General features: G+C 34.8%; 1 protein-coding gene across 1 annotated transcript; it reads left to right on the forward strand.

Annotated features, from left to right (window-relative positions):
* LOC115712038 (leucine-rich repeat extensin-like protein 1) lies at positions 1-839 on the forward strand. Its single transcript, XM_030640246.2, has one exon. The coding sequence runs from the start codon at positions 266-268 to the stop codon at positions 710-712; it is 447 nt and encodes a 148-aa protein (XP_030496106.2). The 5' UTR covers positions 1-265; the 3' UTR covers positions 713-839.
* Positions 840-19615: the final 18776 nt, after the last annotated feature.

The raw sequence follows: 19615 nt of genomic DNA on the forward strand, positions 1-19615 counted from the left end.
GAAAATGAATAAAAATTTCTCAGAAAAAAAAAAAGGAAACTAACAGGAAAAAAAAAAAGAATGTTGATTAGTAATAAATAAAAGACTTGGAGAGCAAAATTTTTTATTGAATTACTATTATTTCCTTTTTTTTCTTGGCTCTTTCCTGAATTAATATTTGTCTCTCATTACTTCTCAGTGTTAAGACAAAAACCCTCAAAGGCTCTCTCCCTAGTCTTCTAAATATAAGCGCTGCGCTCCCAAGTCATTCCTCATCGCCATCGCCATGGCTACCTTGAATCAGGTTGTCTCCACTCTTTTCTTAGCCACAATAGTCGTGAACCTCCCAATTGCAACTTTCTCCGACGAACCATGCCAGTACCCATGCTATCCGCCGCCAATCGGCACCGTCACGCCAGCCACACCCTCCACGCAGCTACCGCCTCCGTCTGCCCAAACCGGCTCATACCCACCTCCGGTAATAGGCAGTGGGGTCTTCCCTACACCCTACCCGTACAACCCTCCGCCTAATTATGGTGGTAGTGACGGCGGTTCTTTCGGTGCTCAGCCACCGCCGGATCCTATACTTCCTTACTTCCCTTTCTACTACAAGCAACCTCTTCACCAGTCACCGGACGGTGACTTATCTTCGGCGCCCGTAGCTATTGGAAAATCCACTTATAATCTCATCATGATTACTATCTTGTTCTTCTTACATTATGTTTTTGCTTAACTTATCTAGCTAACTAGATTTGGTTTTTATTTTTAATGTTTGTTTAAGAGTTATTAATTAAGTGAATATAAAATGTTCAATTATGGTTTTATGTTGCATAATTGAGTTTAAATTTTGCCTGGTTCAATTTCATTTTCTTTCTACTTAATGTTGTCATGTTTTATCAAAAAAAATTAAAAAATTACCATGTGTTTAAAAATATTGGAAGAAGGGTGGTCTAAAAAGATGAGTTATTGCTAGGTAATATTGTAATTTGTGTTTTTATGGCACACTATTGGTTACACATCACAAGTTATGGATAAGCATACACTTGGGGTAGATTGAAACTTGATGATTCCGAGATATTCATTCTTCTACCGTCTCCCCTAAATTTTGGCCTACATTATATCATTATCTTTTGGATATAATTGAAAGAGAAGAGTACTAGCTAGAATGAAAACCAATTGTTGATTTTGCATATGGACTCTAATAATGTTAATTAATTACTTTTAATTCCTGGATATGGTCTTTATATATATATATATATATATATATATATATATATATATTTGTTAATGTTAGTTTGATAGTATTCATCCAAGTGCCATTATAATTCTACTTACGCGTGATTGATTATGATAGAGAGGGAAACACTCTCTTGCTTCTCAATATACAGTAGGCATGCCTATTATCTCAAATAGTCAAATGTTTACAAAACTAAGGTATGTAAACATTTAGTTTACCCATGAATACCCGGATAAAATTAGAAAAAAATAAGTTTTTATGTTTAATTTTTTTTACCTAATTAGAAAAATATCTCACTTTTACATTATATAAACTAAGATAAACTGAGATTGTTCCATTGATTAAAAAAAAATGTTTTAGCAAAAAAAATAAATAAATAAGTAAAAGTTGAGTTTTACTTAAATATTTTTATATATATATTTTTAATATAATATAAAAAAAATATTTTTTCATATTTTTTTTATTAAGTAGTTAAACTAAGCAAAAAAAATTTAAATTTATGTTTTATTATTCGTTATTATATTAAAATTTGATGATTTAATATTTTTAAAATTAACATTTATAGTTAAATCTGTTTAGTAATGATTTGGGTAATAGCTATTAAAATGGTCCGTATATATACATATATATGGATAATTAACTATACATCAATTTTGTAAAATAATTATATTTTTATGTTTAAAGTATTTTTTTTTATATATTTTTATAATATTTTATAAAAAATACAATAAAACAATAAAAAAAATGGGATTTTTTTAGGAATATACTATATTAGGTAAGTTTTTACAAAAATAACGTTAATAATGTATCACACACAAAATGACGTGACACGTCATCATCTCCTCCACGATTACCTACAAACATAAACACAACTGTTAATCCTAAAAATAGAAAATTACCAAAAAAACGGCAATTATATATACAAAAACTTAACATAACAAAAACAACGTTATTTTTGAAAATAATTGCCAAAATAAGGTGGCCCATGAAAATTTCCCTAAATAAATCACATAAAATTAATAAAAAAGCATCAAAACAACAATAAAGTAACATAAAAAAAAATATACAATAACCAAAAATTAACAATAAAATAACAAGAATCTAAAAAACCAAAAGATTGTATTTTATATAAATAAAATTTCAAAAACAATAAAATATTAAAATCTAAAACAGATAGTATTTTTGTAATTTTTTTTTATTGTTTTTGTATTTTTTTTAGAATTATCCCACATAGAGCAATAGAAGAGGCCCAATATGAGTAGTGGGTCGAAAGATATTGGGCTGTAAAATGGTAAATCCAAATAGACTATGGTATTTCTTCTGCAAATTAAAGGCGGAAAACATATAAACAGAAATTTGGGGATTTCGGACAATAACGAGATGACAGCTATTAATCATTAATGCGCGCCAATTGTAGGACCCAAATGCATCTTTCTGCTTCAAACGGCGTTATGTTATTGGTCAAATTCCAAATAAATATGTATACATCAAACTTGTTCGAGTACCTCCTATATATAGTTCTTTCATTAGTATATATATTAATTAATTTACACTTAATATATCATATGTTAATTGTTTGCTTTTAAAAAGAAAAGAAGAAACTATGGATAACTTAATATATTTTAATTTAGAGAGAAGATACCAAGAACTATTAATTAATTTGCTAATAAGCTCTCATTTTGACATGTATTATTATTAAACAAATGCATGACAAATGCATGTGTAATACTGTAACAATATCTTATAATTAGATTATTTTAGAGATATATAAGTCGCGTTTAATTAGGATGAATGAAAATATAAGAATATGGATAAAAATGATAATAGAAATAAAAGTTAAATAGAATAAAATTTAAATTGCACAAAAAAAAAAATTCATTAAGTGTAAATTATTCTTTTCCTTTCTTTTAAAAATAGAAATTATAAAATGGTAGAAATGTCATTTTATTGGAATAAAAATTATTCTTTTTCATTCTATTTCATATCATTATCTTCAACCAAAAGCCACCGTAATTTATTACATTGTACTCAAATAAATAGTATACCTAGAAAGGTAAAAGTACAAATTTCAATTTTAATGAAATTGATTTATTGGGGACAAATGATACTCCTCGTGATTCTTGCAAACAAATATGTAAAACAAGGTTACTTCAAATTAATTAGTACAAGTCGCACATAATAAGTGTCCTTAATTCGCCATTGCCCACTATTAAGCTTAATACTTTAATAAAATTTAATTTCAACATAATTTTATTTATAATCAATAAAGTTATAAAATAATATTTTGACTTTGTCAATTACTTTATTCACATATTTTGTTTTCATAATTATGTATTATGTTTACCGAGATATTTAAAAATAAATTTAAAAAAAGCTTAAGAAATAATAAAAGTTATAAATAAAATAGACAGAGTTTTACGTGGTTCACACATTAATAAGCCCTAATACACAAGTCTGTATATTGGCCTTAAAAGGTTGGTTTAATGTATTACAGTGGTTTTTATAGTGGAAAACCTAACTCTATACTCTTGGTTTCTCTTGAGAGATTTTGACAGAGCTTCAACTATTACTTCCCGCCTCCTTTCGTGTGGAAATAAATAGGTATATATAGGCTAAAGTGTGGGCATGGGCATACCATGAAACTGTCTAGGGATTTTACAAAAAGCCCACTACTGTAGTAAAATACATGAAATAACTGACTATTGGGCCCCCAAGATGGTTCTTCCTCATGTAGAGAATCGTCCGTATAGTGGGGTGTTGGGTTTTGTACCCTAAATAAAACTCATTTCAATATAATCAGATTTACTAATTAATAAAGATCAGAAATCACTTTATGATGCATGGTTCACATAATTTATTTCATGATTATGTTTAATGTATAAATTCTATTAAGTCCAGAGCATATAGCACAGTGGAATATAATCATGATTATATGTTCAAAAGTTTTATTCCCTCATTTGTCAGTTTACTGGATTTAGAATGACATGATCGGATAAGTTTTATGTCCTTTCAAGGGCATTGGTAAAGTTTACAAGTATCGGATGTATGAAGTATACATTGAAAGGGACCGATATTGATCTTAGATAAGATATCCTAAACTTACCGTTATATCTTTCTAAGTCAATATCAATGGTTGATCTTAGGTCTATGGATCTTAATCCTGACATGGTTAGGTTCGATCTCAAGAGTGTTATTTGTGTTCTTTGATTTGTTAGTTAAGCCTACCTTTTGGTCTGGGTGATACATACATTTTGGGAACATGATAGTACAATTGAGTGGGAGCGCTAATCATTGATATGGAATCTATAGCTTCTATCTGGACATAGAAGTGAAACGATGATTTCTTTCGAGCTTGGCTGAATAGAGATAAATGATTGAGATCTCATTTCAGTAATTATATTAGTTTACTGAAATATCATTTATAGGTAGCTAAGTGTTTTAAGAATAAAATACATTGAAGAGTAGAACGGTAAATTTGTCCCTATTCAGTGTAGATCATCTATAGAGGATCCTTGACTAATAGGATTGTAACAATAGATAATCGTAACGTATCTATATCGTGGTGCATATAGAGCGTTCTATATAACTTAGAGTGTATTCAATTCCAAGTTCTATAGTGGTTCAATGAGGAATTAATAAGTTAGGGGATTTACTTGGTGAATTCTAGATCTACTTATTGAAAGCTCCGTTATATAGGCTCATAGTCCCCTCAGTAGTTGAGATAATACTGCTTGCAGACTCAGTTAATTGATTTTAATTAATCAATTATAATTCTAAAATTAGACTATGTCTTATTTAAGAATTTTCACTAAGCAAGAGCTTAATTGTGAAGAAAAGAAGTTTTGGGGTCAATTTGTTAATTGAGAGACTTTGTATGGTCTTATTAATAAATTACATAAATGGTAATTTTATTTAGTAATTAATTATAATTATTAAATAAATAGTTTTGGTATTTGTAGGTTTGAATTGGAAAATATGGTATTATTAAAAAGAAGAATAAGTGGTTGAAATAAAGTGGCATAATTTTAACTAGAGTTGGTCCACATATTGTGTACGACCAAGAGGTATTTTTTGCCCAATATTTTATTCTTTTTCAATCCATATAATTCAACGCTAAGCCCTAGTTGAAACACTATGAAAGGAACATGATACTCTCACTCATCCAACTTTTGTCAACTTGACTATTCAACCAAACCTAAATGAGAGAGTTCATTCCTTAGTGATTTCAAACCTCCTTCATTGTTCTTCACTTATTCGAACCCTTAGTGATGAGTGCCATGACCACACATAGAAAGTCAACTACTCAATCATAGTGAGTAAGACGGTGGTAACCAAACCCGAAGGAGAGAAAGAGATCCAGGTTCAGATCTTGATAATGCTCTGCTACAGAAAGGAATCAAGGGCTAGAGATCTTGATTAGAATGAGTCATATTATTCCGCTGCAACCAATGTAAGGTTTTCTTAAACCCTTATGTGTTTATTTCATTGTTTTAGAGAATTCATATTTACGATGTTAATGAAACATACTTGTTAGTAAATCTAGATCCTGGTAAAATATTCCCAACAACTGGCCTCAAAGCCATGGTAATGATTTACTTTCATGATATATGAATTTAAAATGATGAATATTGTTTGTGTGTTGATTTGGATGTGTTCATGTTGGTTTATGTGTTATTTGATGATTGAATGTCCTTTACGAAATTTTTACATGAAAATAATTTTATTTTCAATCTGAAAATATTTTATTTGGATTCTGTAAAGACCGCTTAGTTTAATTTGGAAATTAGCAGTTAATAATAAATTAATTATGAAAATTATTTATAGATATTTAAATAATTATTTATGCTGTTATTATTGAATTCTGAAATACATTTTATGCCATATAGTGAATTTCACAATTTTGCATTTCCGGTGCCCGGTAACATGGAACTCGGTGTTTGGCTCAGTAAAATCACAACTTAGTATGTTAGTATTGTGGGACGGTTATTTAGACATTGGGAATGTCGGGATTGGTCGGGAATTTAGAATTTCTCAAAAATACCCTTTAGTGCCCTTTATGTTATTTTAGTGTGCAAGGGCAAAATGGTCATTTTGCTCCAATGATATTTTGTCCTTTAGTGGACTTTATGTGGTGAAATTATATGATTTTAATTGATAATTGTTAGCTGAATATATGTTGAGTTATGCATGTTACCATTATTTCAAAATTGGAAAAAACTTAGAAAAAATTAGAAAATTTAAGCTCTCACTCTCTCTCTCTCTCTCTCTCTCTCTCTCTCTCTCTCTCTCTCTCTCTCTCTCTCTCTCTCTCTCTCTCTCTCTCTCTCTCTCTCTCTCTCTCTCTCTCGGCTTGGTGTGGATTGCTAGGGCTGAGAGTTCTTCTTAATTTTTCAAGCATTTTCAACCAATCTAGGTGTAGTTCAAGTTGTTGGTAAGGTCCTTAAACTTGCTCTTGGTATTTTCTTGGAATTTTGATGAAATGATGATGAATTGCATGCTTAACTTGAAGTGTGGTTGCTGTTGTGTTTGTGAGATGATTTCAGAGGTTTAATCTTGTTTAATTGCGTAGAATAGAGCTGCTTGTGATGCATGTTAGTTATGTTGTTTAAAGTTGTGAATTTTATCTAAAATCTATGGTTTTTCAAAGTGAAAATGTGAAATTGGTTGCTGTGTTTGTTGTTTAAGTTTGAGAATGATTTCTGCAGTTTTTATATGCATGATTATGTAGTTTAATTCTAGTTTTGATGCTTGTAGGTGTGCTTTAGCCAGTTTTGAGTTTTGAACTCAAAGCTTGGAGCTCACATGGCATTTTTCGTATCTGTACTTGCTGGGTTGTTTTGATGCTTTAGAAATGTTCTTTGGGGTATTTAAAACAGGTCTGGAAGGTTTGGTATGAATTGGTTTTGATTTGAGGGAGTTATGAATTTTTGGTTGATTCCTGCGAGGAACCGGAATTCCGGATGTGCAACCAGAATTCCGGATGGGGTTCAGGAATTCCCAGAACTGGAATTCCGGTTGCAGAACCGGTCTGCCGGTTGGGAGATTTTTAGGAACCCTTGTTTTTCTCGTTTTTATGTTATTTAGGGTATTTCCATGCTTTTTTATCGATAGGGAAACTTTTAGTTTCTAGTTTAAGTCCCCGGGAAGTGATTTAGCATATCACTTATCTGTGTTGTGATTTTATGGTTTAGGAGCCTGTAAACCGTTGTGCAGTTCGTTCTACTCAGGTTGACCGGCACACCTGAATTCGGAATTGAGGTAAGATTAGTATAACAGTATGCATATGTATTACATGTTTAGCGTGCATGTTAGGAAGCCTGCTAGATTACATTAAATATGTATGTTGGCTTCGTACCATCAAACCATATCACATCGGTTAGCCTAGATTATGACTAGAAATTGGAGTATGACCAGTATACCGAGTATAGGCTGATTCTAGGGTTGGTGGTACTATGTTATTTGACCGTATCACATCGGTTAGGCTAGAGTATGACTAGCAGCTGGAGTATGACCAATAAACCGAGTATAGGCTGATACTGTAACACATCGGTTAGGCTAGAGTATGACTAGCAGCTAGAGTATGACCAGTGTACCTAGTATAGGCTGTTACTTTGTCAATAGTACCGTCGTACGAACGTTCGACACTCAGTATCGTGTGGGACACGGTAGTTAGGGTTATGGTCAGGGGTATGGGCGTGTGATCATAACCCGGGATTTATGTTTGATTATGTTTATGCTTTTCTTACTCAGTCTGTCGACTCACAGTGCTATGTTTATGTGTAGGTAAGGGCAAGGCCAAGGCTGAGGAACCGTGAGGACGAGCTGATGAAGATTGTACATGTTGGGGCGGTTAGGCCTGGAGCGTACAATCCTCGGGACAATAGTGCTTTTGTAATTAGTCGCTAGGCGACAAGTATTTTGTATTAGACAGTAAACTTTTGTAAAGTATTTTGTAATCAGGATCCCGAGTATTTTGTATAAAATATTATATAAGTTCAATTAAAAAGCAAAAATTTTAATTAATCACGATTTCTATAAACCTCGTTGATTAGCAACGAGCTGCACAGTACGTTTAAAAATCACGTAATACGCCTATACTAGTTAGGGTGTTACAATTTGGTATCAGAGCCGCCAGGTTGTCTACCGAAAATCGTCACGACATGTGCAATTATCATCAGCAGTTAGCTCGTTCTATGATTCAGTAAGCTTTTATTTCTTTAGTAGTTTATTATTATTATGAAATAAGAAAAGCCTAATAGGAAGCATTTTAGTAGCTTGATATTAGAATAGGCGCATGTTTCTAATTTCAAAGTTAAGCGACATTAGTAAGCTCTCTTTGATCATGACCTGATGTGCCAACTCTTGGTTTCGCATGCTGTTCAGGCTAGATGGACGCCAGGCGGAACACCAGGAGTCAGGTAAACTCGGTCGGGTCAAATCAGGGTCAAGGAGCTCAGTTTCCCCCGAATGTTAGGGGCCGTGGTAGAGGTCCCAGGGGCAGGGCCCGTGGTCGGGGTGATGATAACCCGCCACAGGCTGCCTAGGCTGCTCAAGCCAATCAGGAAGCCCAGAATTGGGAGACTAGGTTTGCTGAAATGCAAGCTTGAATAGAGGAGCAAGACAGTGAGATTCAAAGATTGAGGCAGCACGGTGCTCCTGCGGTGCCGGTGCCAGAAGTTCCTGTGGCACCTGCCCCTGTTGCTCAGGCTGAAATAGTGGTAGCGGGAAATAGAATGGAACCCTTGTATGAAAGATTCTGGAAGCAGGCACCTCCGGTTTTTCTGGGAGGTCCGGATGTCATGAAAGCCGAGCAGTGGCTAACGGTGATTACAAAGATATTGAATTTCATGGGTGTCACCGGGAATGACAGGGTGGTGTGTGCCACCTTTCAGTTTCAAGAGGACGCCTTAGTCTTGTGGGACATGGTGTCCCAGATTCACGATGTTACAACCATGACCTGGGAAAGGTTCCAAGAACTCTTTAATGCGAAATATTACAATGAGGCCGTTAGAAGTGCCAAGAGGAAAGAGTTCACCCACCTAACCCAGAAGGAAAATATGAGTGTGACTGAGTACACTACGCTGTTTGACCGGTTGGCAAGGTTGGCCTCGGGAATCGTGCCAACCGATTTCAGTAAAAAGGAAAAGTATTTGGATGGATTAAATGTGAAGATGAAGCATGACCTAATGATCACAACAGACGACAAGACCACCTATGCTGAGATGGTGGAGAAAGCACTACGAGCCAAGGGCGCAGTTGGATGTATGTCGGAGTCAGTTAGGACTCTAGTGAGTGGCGGGGCTCCTACCCCTCCTGCATCAGGCTTTAGCAGGGGAGGTAGTGGTTTGGCCATGGACTAGAAGAAGAAAACATCCACCGCATCCGGTGGATCGGGGCAGAACAAGAGGTTCTAGGGGAACAGAGTAGAGGCAGTCGTCAGGGTGGTGCTGAGACCCAGTTTTCTTACCCAGAGTGCCCCAGTTGTAAAAGGCATCATCTGGGTGAGTGCAGAGGTCAGGGATGCTTTCAGTGTGGCATGCCCGGACATTACAAGAGGGATTGTCCCTAGCTCAGATCAAAGGCACCAAGGGCTCCGGTGAGACCCACTCCAGCTGGGGTGTTCGCCATTACGCAGGCTGATGCAGAAGCCAACCTTTCAGTTGTAGCAGGTCAGCTGTCAGCTAACAACTCCTTTTACTCAGTATTGTTTGATTCTGGGCCACACATTCTTATGTGGCAGCCAGAATCTTTAGTAAATTGGATAGACCGTGTGATAGTTATGAATCAGGGTTCAGAACCCTATTACCTGGCGGAGAGTTAGTTATCTCCAAAAGGTGGATTAGGTCTATGCCAATCAGAATAGACGTAGGGAGTTAAGTGCTGACTTGATAGAAATGAGCCTAGTAGATTTTGATATTATTCTAGGAATGGATTTCCTATTTAAATACTCAGCCAGTATTGACTGCAAGAGGAAGATGGTGATCTTTCAACCGGAAAGTGAAGAACCATTTGTATTTGTTGGTTCGGTTCGGGGATCTCAGATCCTGGTGATTTCGGCCATGTCAGCTAGGGAGTTACTGCATGGCGGTTGTTTAGGGTTTCTGGCCGTGGTGATGGACACCACTCGGCCAGAGGACATCAAGGTGGTTCGGGAATTTCTAGATGTTTTTCCTGAAGAACTTCCAGGTTTACCACCTCAGCGGGATATTGATTTTGTTATAGATTTGGCACCCGAAGTGGAACCGGTTTCCAAGGCTCCTTATAGAATGGCTCCAGCTGAGCTTAAGGAATTAAAGATTCAGCTTCAAGCGTTACTTGACATAGGGTTTATCCAGCCTAGTATGTCACCCTGGGGAGCTCCAGTTTTATTCATCAAGAAGAAAGATGTGTTGGGTTTTATGCCCTAAATAAAACTCATTTCAATATAATCAGATTTACTTATTAATATAGATCAAAAATAACATTTAATGTTGCATGGTTCACATGATTTATTTCATGATTACATGTACATAATGTATAAATTCATCTGAAACCCTTTTCACATACTTGATCCTGTTTATTGTGCCGTCAACACATTGGAAAGTAAACATGACTATGTGAATAAAGTTTCCTAGATTTATCAGACATAGGGTTTTACTGATATGATAATCTACAACAGAGTTTACTTGCATTTGGAGAAGTGCTATGTTCTTTCCAGAGCATTGGTTAAAGTAAAGCTCAGGTTGGATGCATGGAGTATGCATCGGAAGGGACCGATATTGAACTTTGACTTAAATTTATTAAACTTACCGTAATATCTATTCAAGTCAATATCGCCTAGTTGATCCTAGATCAAGTGATCTTAATCCTGTAATGATTAGGCTCGATCTCAAGAGGCTATTCGTGTTCTTTGATTTGTTAGTTAAGCCTACTTTTAGGTCAGGGTGATACGTATATTTTTGGAACACGGTAGTGCAATTGAGTGGGAGCGCTAGCATAAACATGGAATCTATAGCTTCTATCTGGCAAATAGTAAGCAAAGGATGATCTCCTCGAGCTTGACAAAACGAACATAAATGGTGGAGTACTCATTTCACATAAGCTAAAATATCATTTATACGGGGTTGAGTGTTTTAAGGATTAAATACATTGTAGGGTGTAACGGTAATCTAATCCCTTTACAGTGTAGATCATTCATATAGAGGATCATTGATCAAATTAGGATTATAGCAATGGATAACTAATGATGCATCTATATGGTGGAACATATAGAGCATTCTATATACTGAGAGTGCAATTCTAAGTTCTATGCGTGGATTCAACGAAGAATTAATAAGTTAGTGAATTTTAGTGCTAAATTCTTGATCTACGTATTGGAAGCTCGGTTATATAGACCCATGGTCCCCACACTAGTTGAGATAATATTTCTTGTAAGACTCATATAATTGGTTTTGATTAATCAATTATAATTCTCAATTTAGACTATGTCTATTTGTGAATTTTTTCACTAAGTAAGAGCGAAATTGTAAAGAAAGAGTTTAATGGGCATATTTTTTAATTATGATACTTTGTATGGTTCAATTAATAAATATGATAAATGAAAATATTATTTAATAATTATTTATAGTTATTAAATAGTTAGAATTGGCATTTAAATGGTTGAATTAGAAAATTGGCGTTTTTGAGAAAATTAGATGCAGAAAAGGTAAAACTGCAAAATTGCAAAAAGTGAGGCCCAAATCCACTAAGCATGGACGGCCACTTTTGTAGGCAATTTAAACTGATATTTTCATTATTTTAATGCCAAATAATTCAAACCTAACCCTAGTGGAATGCTATAAATAGATAGTGAAGGCTTCAGGAAAATTACACTTTTCTTCTGACACTTCTGATTCACAGAAAAACTTGAGCCTTCTCTCTCCCTATCTGGCCGACCACTCCCTCTCTCTTTCTTCCCTCTTAAATTTAAAAATTCTTAGTGTATGAGTAGTGCCCACACACAGCAAGTGATACCTCAATCGTAGTGAGGAAGATCGTGAAGAAAGACTTTCAGCAAGAAGGAGTTTCAGCATCAAAGATTCAGAGAAAGAGATCCAGGTTTAGATATTGTTAATGCTCTGCTACAGAAAGGAATCAAGGTCTAGAAATCTGAATGGAAGGATTCATTTAATTTTGCTGCACCCAATGTAAGGTTTCCTAAACTTTATATGTGTTTATTTCATCGTTTTAGAAAGTTCATATTTAGGGTGTTAATAAACATACTTGTGAGTAGATCTAAGATCCTGGTAAAATAATATCCAACAACTGGCCTCAGAGCCATGGTAATTGATTTACTTGCAAGAAATTTGGACTTTAAAACGATTGTTTGATGTTTTGGATGGTATCATGTTGTATTGAGTGTTATTTGATGATTGATTGATGTTTGTGAATTTTCGTGAAAAATAATTAAATATATGTTTCTAGAATTATTTTTATTGGATAGTATGGAAAAAATGAAGCAAGTTACGTTTTTACAGAACTCAATTTCGATTTAATTATAATTAGTTATGATTTTTTGAAGTTTCGAAAAATTGGGGTGGTGTCGCTGCACCACGTGCGCGCGCGGAGAGGCTACTAGCAGCCCCCTGCGCCTACGTTTCATGCCCAAGCCAGCCCATGCGCGCCCATGGACAGTATGCTCGTATGCTGATCATATTGTCCGTACAGCTCGCAAATTTTTCGTTTTTCTTCGATTTCTCATGCTTTTTCATGGAATTAACTTCTGATTTTTTGTGTAGTTCTGTATTTATACTATTACTATTCCTAATTCAATTCTAATTATCATAATGAATTAATTTAATATTTTTTTAAATTTAATTCAAGATATTAGTGTAAATTTGAATTTAAAAATAGTTAGTATCTATCTTTTTTGCTTAATAATCTATCTTATTTTTAAATTTGATTATATCTTATCTTATTTTTAAATTTAAGGTCAGATTTTAAATTTTTAAATTATTTTTTTTTTAAATAAGTTGACCTTATTTAAATTTAAAATAAGATAACTATAATCATGTAATTTTAAATAGATGTAAGATATTTTGCTAACTTTTAAATTTTGTTATTTTATTTATTTAAATTATATTTAAAATCTGAAAAAGATATTCATTTATCTTTTTTAATTTTTATTTGTAAAATAACATTTAAATTTTAAAAGTAGTTAGCAAATTTTGAAATGATATTTAGGTTGGTTGAAACCTAATTTTTCAAAATTGTAGGTTTAATTTTAAATTTTAAAATTTAAATTTTCAATTTTTTTTTTATTTTATTTTGATTTTTTCGAAAATAAATATTTTATTATTTTATTAATTATTTCAAAATTATTTATTTATTTAAAATTAAATAAATCCTACATCCAACTATCCAACTAACCTTGTTGCAGGAGTATGTGTTTTAGCTTGTTTGTAAGTTTTCAAAACCATATAAATATTATAATTCTTGTGGCTTTTCCAAAAATTCTCTCTCTTTTCGGGGTTCACCGAAGCTATGGCAAGAAGGGGGAAAATGGCTGGGAAGGGGAATTCGAAAGGGAAGAAGACAGGGCCTACATCTTCGGATAGGGTTATTAAGACCAGATCCATGGATGCAGTGCTTGGAGTAAAGGAATTAGAGATAGCAGAGGAGGATTTACAGGATGAACAACTTGAGCAACCAATGGAACAGTGTTCTGAGGCAATGGAACAGTGCTCTGCTGGGAGGATTTACTCGCCTGAGGAGACGGAAGCCCTATTTCAGAGGCGAAGTGAAATCAGACATGATTTCTCAGATTGGTTACAGGTAGCTAATAGAACAACTCAGGATGTCAACTCTGGGAAGAAGATTTCTCCCCCGATTCTGCGTTCAGGTATTGTTCGAAATCTCAGCACCAGTTTTGCTAACTCTGTTCAGCAACCTGAGGTAAGACCTGCAACTTCAAAAGTTAAAATACACTTTGCTGATATAGAGGATGAGGTGAATTACTGGCAGCCGTCTCTGGTTTGTTATGTAATTGGGGCTAACCCCCCAATTTCTATTCTTGAGGGCTTTGCTAAGCGGCTGTGGAAGGATATGGTAGTGAAGGTGGGAATGCTTGCTAAAGGAATTTTCATAATCCGGTTTCAGAACTTGGAACAACGGGATAAGGTGCTGCAACAAGGTTATGTGTTTTTTGATCGAAAACCTATGGTTATGAAACCATGGAATCCTATTGATGATTTCACAAAGGAAGAGGTGACTGCAGTTCCAACCTGGGTGCAATTGAAAGGCTTAGATATCAAATATTGGGGATAGACATCTCTTTTCAAAATAGTGGCACAAGTCGGGGAGCCTTTGCAGGTGGATGGCATAACAAAGAATAGAGATAGATTGCAATATCCGAGGGTACTAATTCAGGTTAGTTTGGCACAAACTTTTCCTAATACCATATCTTTCATTGATGAACATGATCATGAGGTGGAATTAGAAGTTAAATATGAATGGATTCCTCTAGTTTGTTATAATTGCTCTGGGATTGGACATAGTACCGATGCTTGTAGGAATGTGGAGAGCAAGAAGGACCAAGGGAAACCAGTTTGGGTTCCAAAGAAACAACAAGCTACTGAACTGGCCGAGAAGGATGCAGATGGATTTCAAAAGGTTTTGAAAGGCAAAAAAGTGAGTATGAAGAACACAAATGACCATGAACCAGAGACAACTGAAGTTTTCAACAGTTGGACAGTGAGAATGAGCAAGGAGAAGCTATTATGGGAGAGGGGGGAGAGCCCTCTACTTCCAATGGATAGATTGCTATGTTGGAATGTTAGGGGGATTAACAACCATCAAAAACACAATGAAATCAGGAATCTGATTTATTCTAAGCAAGTTGGGTTTGTTAGCCTCCTAGAAATTAAAGTTAAGAATAAGAATATGGGTGAGTTGTATACCAGTCTTTTTTCAAGGTTGGTGTTTCACAAATAATAACCCTTGGCTTGATAAAGGGAGAATAATAGTTGCTTGGCAACCAAATGTTTACTCTGTTGATATTGGCCTTTGCACAAGTCAACTTATACATTGTACTGTTATGCCGAAACAGAGAGGAGGGAAATTTCAAGTTACTTGTGTGTATGGCTTTAATGATGAACAAAGAAGGGAAGAATTATGGGCTGAACTGGAGGGCTTAGCCACTAACATTGCAGATCCATGGCTGGTGTGGGGAGATTTTAATGAGATTCTCCTTGCGAATGAGAGAATTGGTAGAAGAGCTCATGCTATACCTTCTCAGAGATTTAAGGATTGTATTTCACAATGCAACCTTGAAGATCTGAAATATTCTGGGGCATTTTTCACCTGGAATAACAAACAAAAGCCAGAGGAGAGAATTTATTCAAAAATTGATCGAGCCATGATCAATCCTTGTTGGATGAATGCTTTTTCTAGCTCAGAAGCGGTTCTCTTGCCTGAATTGTCATTTGATCACTCTCCCATCCTGGTCTCTATTTACAAAGATTGCAACACAGGGAGGCAGCCATTCAGATATTTCACTATGTGGAAGCTTGCTCCTCAATTTGAGAATTTGGTGGCAGAGTCTTGGCGTCCTGGAATTCTAGGGTCAAAGATGTATCAAGTTGTTAGTAAGTTGAGAAGATTGAAAGAAGTGTTAAGGAAGTTGAACAAAGAGGGATTATCGGAAATTCACAAGGAGGACATAGCAGCCAAGTTAACTCTTGAAGATGTACAAACAAGATTAAACAAGGATCCGATGAACATGGAGTTGATAAAAGAAGAACATAGAGCTCACCATCATTACACAGAGGTACACAAAGCTTATTCCCTTTTTATTACTCAAAAAGCTAAGCTTGATTGGGCTAAATATGGTGATGAAAATTCAGCATTGTTTCATGCATCATTGAAAGCTAGAAGGATACAAAATAAAATTTTTTCCATTGAAGATGAAACTGGGATCTGGAGAGATAATCCTAAGGGGGTTCAAAAAGCTTTTTTAGACTATTATATGGGATTGTTAGGTAAGTCTTTGCCTAATAGGAGACATGTTCACCAGTCTATTGTTAACTTGGGGCCTAAACTCACTCAAGTTCACCATGAGATTCTCTCTGCTCCATATACTGCTGAAGAGGTAAAGGCTGCTGCATTTTCGATTCCTGGGAACAAAGCCCCAGGACCTGATGGCTTTGGTAGTGCCTTTTACCAAGATTGCTGGCAAATTGTTGGTAAAGACACTGAGGAGGCTGTGTTATCTTTCTTGAGCTCTGGGAAAATACTTAAGGAGATAAATGCTACTACCATTACACTCATTCCTAAATCGGTTTGTCCCAAAAGTGTAGCTGATTTTCGACCTATCTCCTGTTGCAATGTATTGTACAAGATAGCTACTAAGGTGATCTGCAATAGGCTTAGGAAAATTCTTCCTGATCTTATTGGAGAGAACCAAAGTGGCTTTGTTCATGGGAGATATATAGCACATAATATATTGGTATGCCAGGACCTTGTAAGGCTTTATGGAAGGAAAAATTGCAAGCCTAGTTGTATGATCAAGATTGATCTAAGGAAGGCATATGATACAGTGGACTGGGATTTCATGGAGGAGATGTTAGTTGCTTTTGGTTTCCCTATTCAGTTCATCCAACTAATTATGAATTGTATTAGGACTCCAAAGTTTTCTCTTCTCCTCAATGGCTCTATGTGTGGATTTTTTGAAGCAAAGAGAGGGCTCAGACAAGGTGATCCCATGTCCCCTCTTCTTTTTGTCCTTGGCATGGAATACTTGTCTCGCATTTTTAAGAAGATTGGGGAATGGCCAGGATTCAAGTTCCATGACAGGTGTACAGGTCTCAAACTGAATCATCTTTGTTTTGCAGATGATTTATTGGTGTTTTGCAATGGTGATTTTATTTCAGTTATGCTCATGCTCCAAGGTTTGAAGCTTTTCTCTTCCACTTCTGGTTTGGAGCCTAATGTTCAGAAGACCTCAGTGTATTGTTCAGGGATGCCAGATTTGGAGGTGAATCGAATCTTAGAAGCATCAAACTTTTCTAGAAGCACACTACCTTTTAGATATTTGGGAATTCCCATTTGCTCTAAAAGGCTTTCTAGAGGAGAATGTCAGGAGCTGCTGGAAAAAATGACAGGAAGGATTCGGATGTGGAGTTCTAGGAACTTGTCTTATATGGGGAGAACAACATTGATTAATTCTGTTTTGTTGGCCATTCACACTTATTGGGCTCAAATCTCTATCTTACCTAAGAAGTTGTTGAAAGACATCGAAGCTGTATGCAGATCCTTCTTATGGAAAGGCACACAAGAGACTTCAAGTCCTGGTTTGGTTGCTTGGGACAATATCTGTCAAACTAAATCTGCAGGAGGGCTTGGATTTCGAAACATCAAAGAATGGAATATTGCAGCTATGGGAAGGTATGTTTGGGACATAGCAAGTAAGAAAGATTGCCTCTTTGTTAAGTGGATTCATAATGTCTATTTGAAACATGGTAGTTGGTGGGATTATGAACCACCTAATGATTGCTGCTGGTCATGGAGAAAAATTATAGGAGTGAAGAACAGGTTGAAGCAAAAGATGGATGTTGCTGGTTTTGTACAGCAGAGACACTCAATTCAGCACACTTATCGAATTCTCTTTGAAGGCAGGGACAAGACCTCTTGGTCCAAGATTGTTTGGGATAGATTCAGCATTCCCAAACACAAGTTTATTCTTTGGCTTGTGTTTTGGGGAAGATTGAACACCAAAGAAAGGATTGGCAAATACAACACAACAATTGATTCAATATGTTTACTTTGTGGACAAAAAGAGGAAACAAGTAAACATTTGTTTTTTGACTGTGAGTATAGCCGAAACTGCTTGCAAGGGAGGTCGACTGCAACTAATATGCAGCAGCTAGCAAAGAGTTTCAGCAAGAACAAAATGTTGACTGCTGCTCGAAGCAGTGTCCTGAAGACTGCTCTTGCTGGGCTGGTATAGCACATCTGGAAAGCCAGAAATGATGTATTCTGGAACCAAAAGCTGTGGCACACAAGAGTCATCATTCAACGGGTCCAACAAGAGAGTAAATTCAGAATATTGGGGCTGCCTAACAAGCTCACGGATGCTGATAAGTACTGGTTATTAGGGAATTAACTAAACTGATTTGTATGTATTGATTGAGTTTGATTTGTAAAGATTAATTGGAAGCAAAGTATCTACAGTAGATTACTAAGGCAGATAAGAGATAGGATTGAGGATTGTGATGTAAATTGTAAAATGTAAATGTTTTGGATGAGCAATACAATGATTCTTATTCATCAAAAAAAAAAAAAAAGTTTTCAAAACCTATTATTGCTTGATTGCAAATAGCCATGGTTAACTTTTTGCCAGATCTAATGATCTGATGGCTCCCTTGGTCAAGTAAATAAATTGTAACAGGTATATTTACAATCTTCTTTCATCTGTGTATGACCTAGCAACATGATAGGACCCATCCAAAGTGTGCCTCTGTGAGCCTATGTGTTTAATTTCATTATAGATGAATATAGGTTGTTGTTGCTAAATAGAATATCATAGTTCTTGATAGATTTTATTTAGGCCCATTTAGTTTTGGGCCTATTCAATTAATAAGAGTTGTTAATTTTAAGGTTAAATTCCTCTCTTTTGGGCCTTGTGTGAGAGTTGGGAGCCATAGTAGTGGGTACGACATACTGAACCCAGCACCCCCTCACATGAACTACCCCAATTGTGAAGGCCTATTTGCCTTATTTGAATAACTGTACTAGGTTAATTAAACTAGTTTAACCTAATAAAATTGATTAGCAACATAATTAATTTCATTCATTTTGAAATTAATTTAAGAAAATCATAGTTTAAAGAATTTTATTCTAAGCTAAATTATATGTATTTTCTTGTATTTAATTAAATATAGAAATATAACCATCTAGATTCTTTCTGAAGCTTAATTTAAATTTTTCATTAAATATTCCTATTTAAGTTGATATTTAGTTATCTACAACTAACCAACTTAAATCTGAATATCTTTTGGATTTAAAATTTCAAAATTAAATTGAGGAATTTTAGGCATTGGTTATTAAGATTCTTTAGATATTTTTTAAGTTAATATCTTTTCGAATATTAACTTAAAATGGAATATTTTAGATATTTTTTAAGTTAATATCTTTTCGAATATTAACTTAAAATGCAATATTTTTTAAATTAAGTGGTTACAACTTAATTTTTGATATTTAATTAAATTGAAATTGAAAATATTTAAGTTCTAGATTTTTTCTAATACAACTTAAATTAGATATTTTTTCAAATTTTGTGGAAAAGATACTTAGTCAAATAAGATATTTTCTAGATAGTTATTTCTAGACTACTCATTATTTCTAATATTAAATAGGAAAATATTATACATTATGAAATTAATT

This window comes from Cannabis sativa, chromosome 4 (genome assembly GCF_029168945.1).
Source record: "Cannabis sativa cultivar Pink pepper isolate KNU-18-1 chromosome 4, ASM2916894v1, whole genome shotgun sequence".
Taxonomy (NCBI): domain Eukaryota; kingdom Viridiplantae; phylum Streptophyta; class Magnoliopsida; order Rosales; family Cannabaceae; genus Cannabis; species Cannabis sativa.

Coding starts and splice junctions, on each gene's coding strand:
- LOC115712038 (XM_030640246.2), top strand. CDS start 266: ATGGCTACCTTGAATCAGGTTGTCTCCACTCTTTTCTTAGCCACAATA.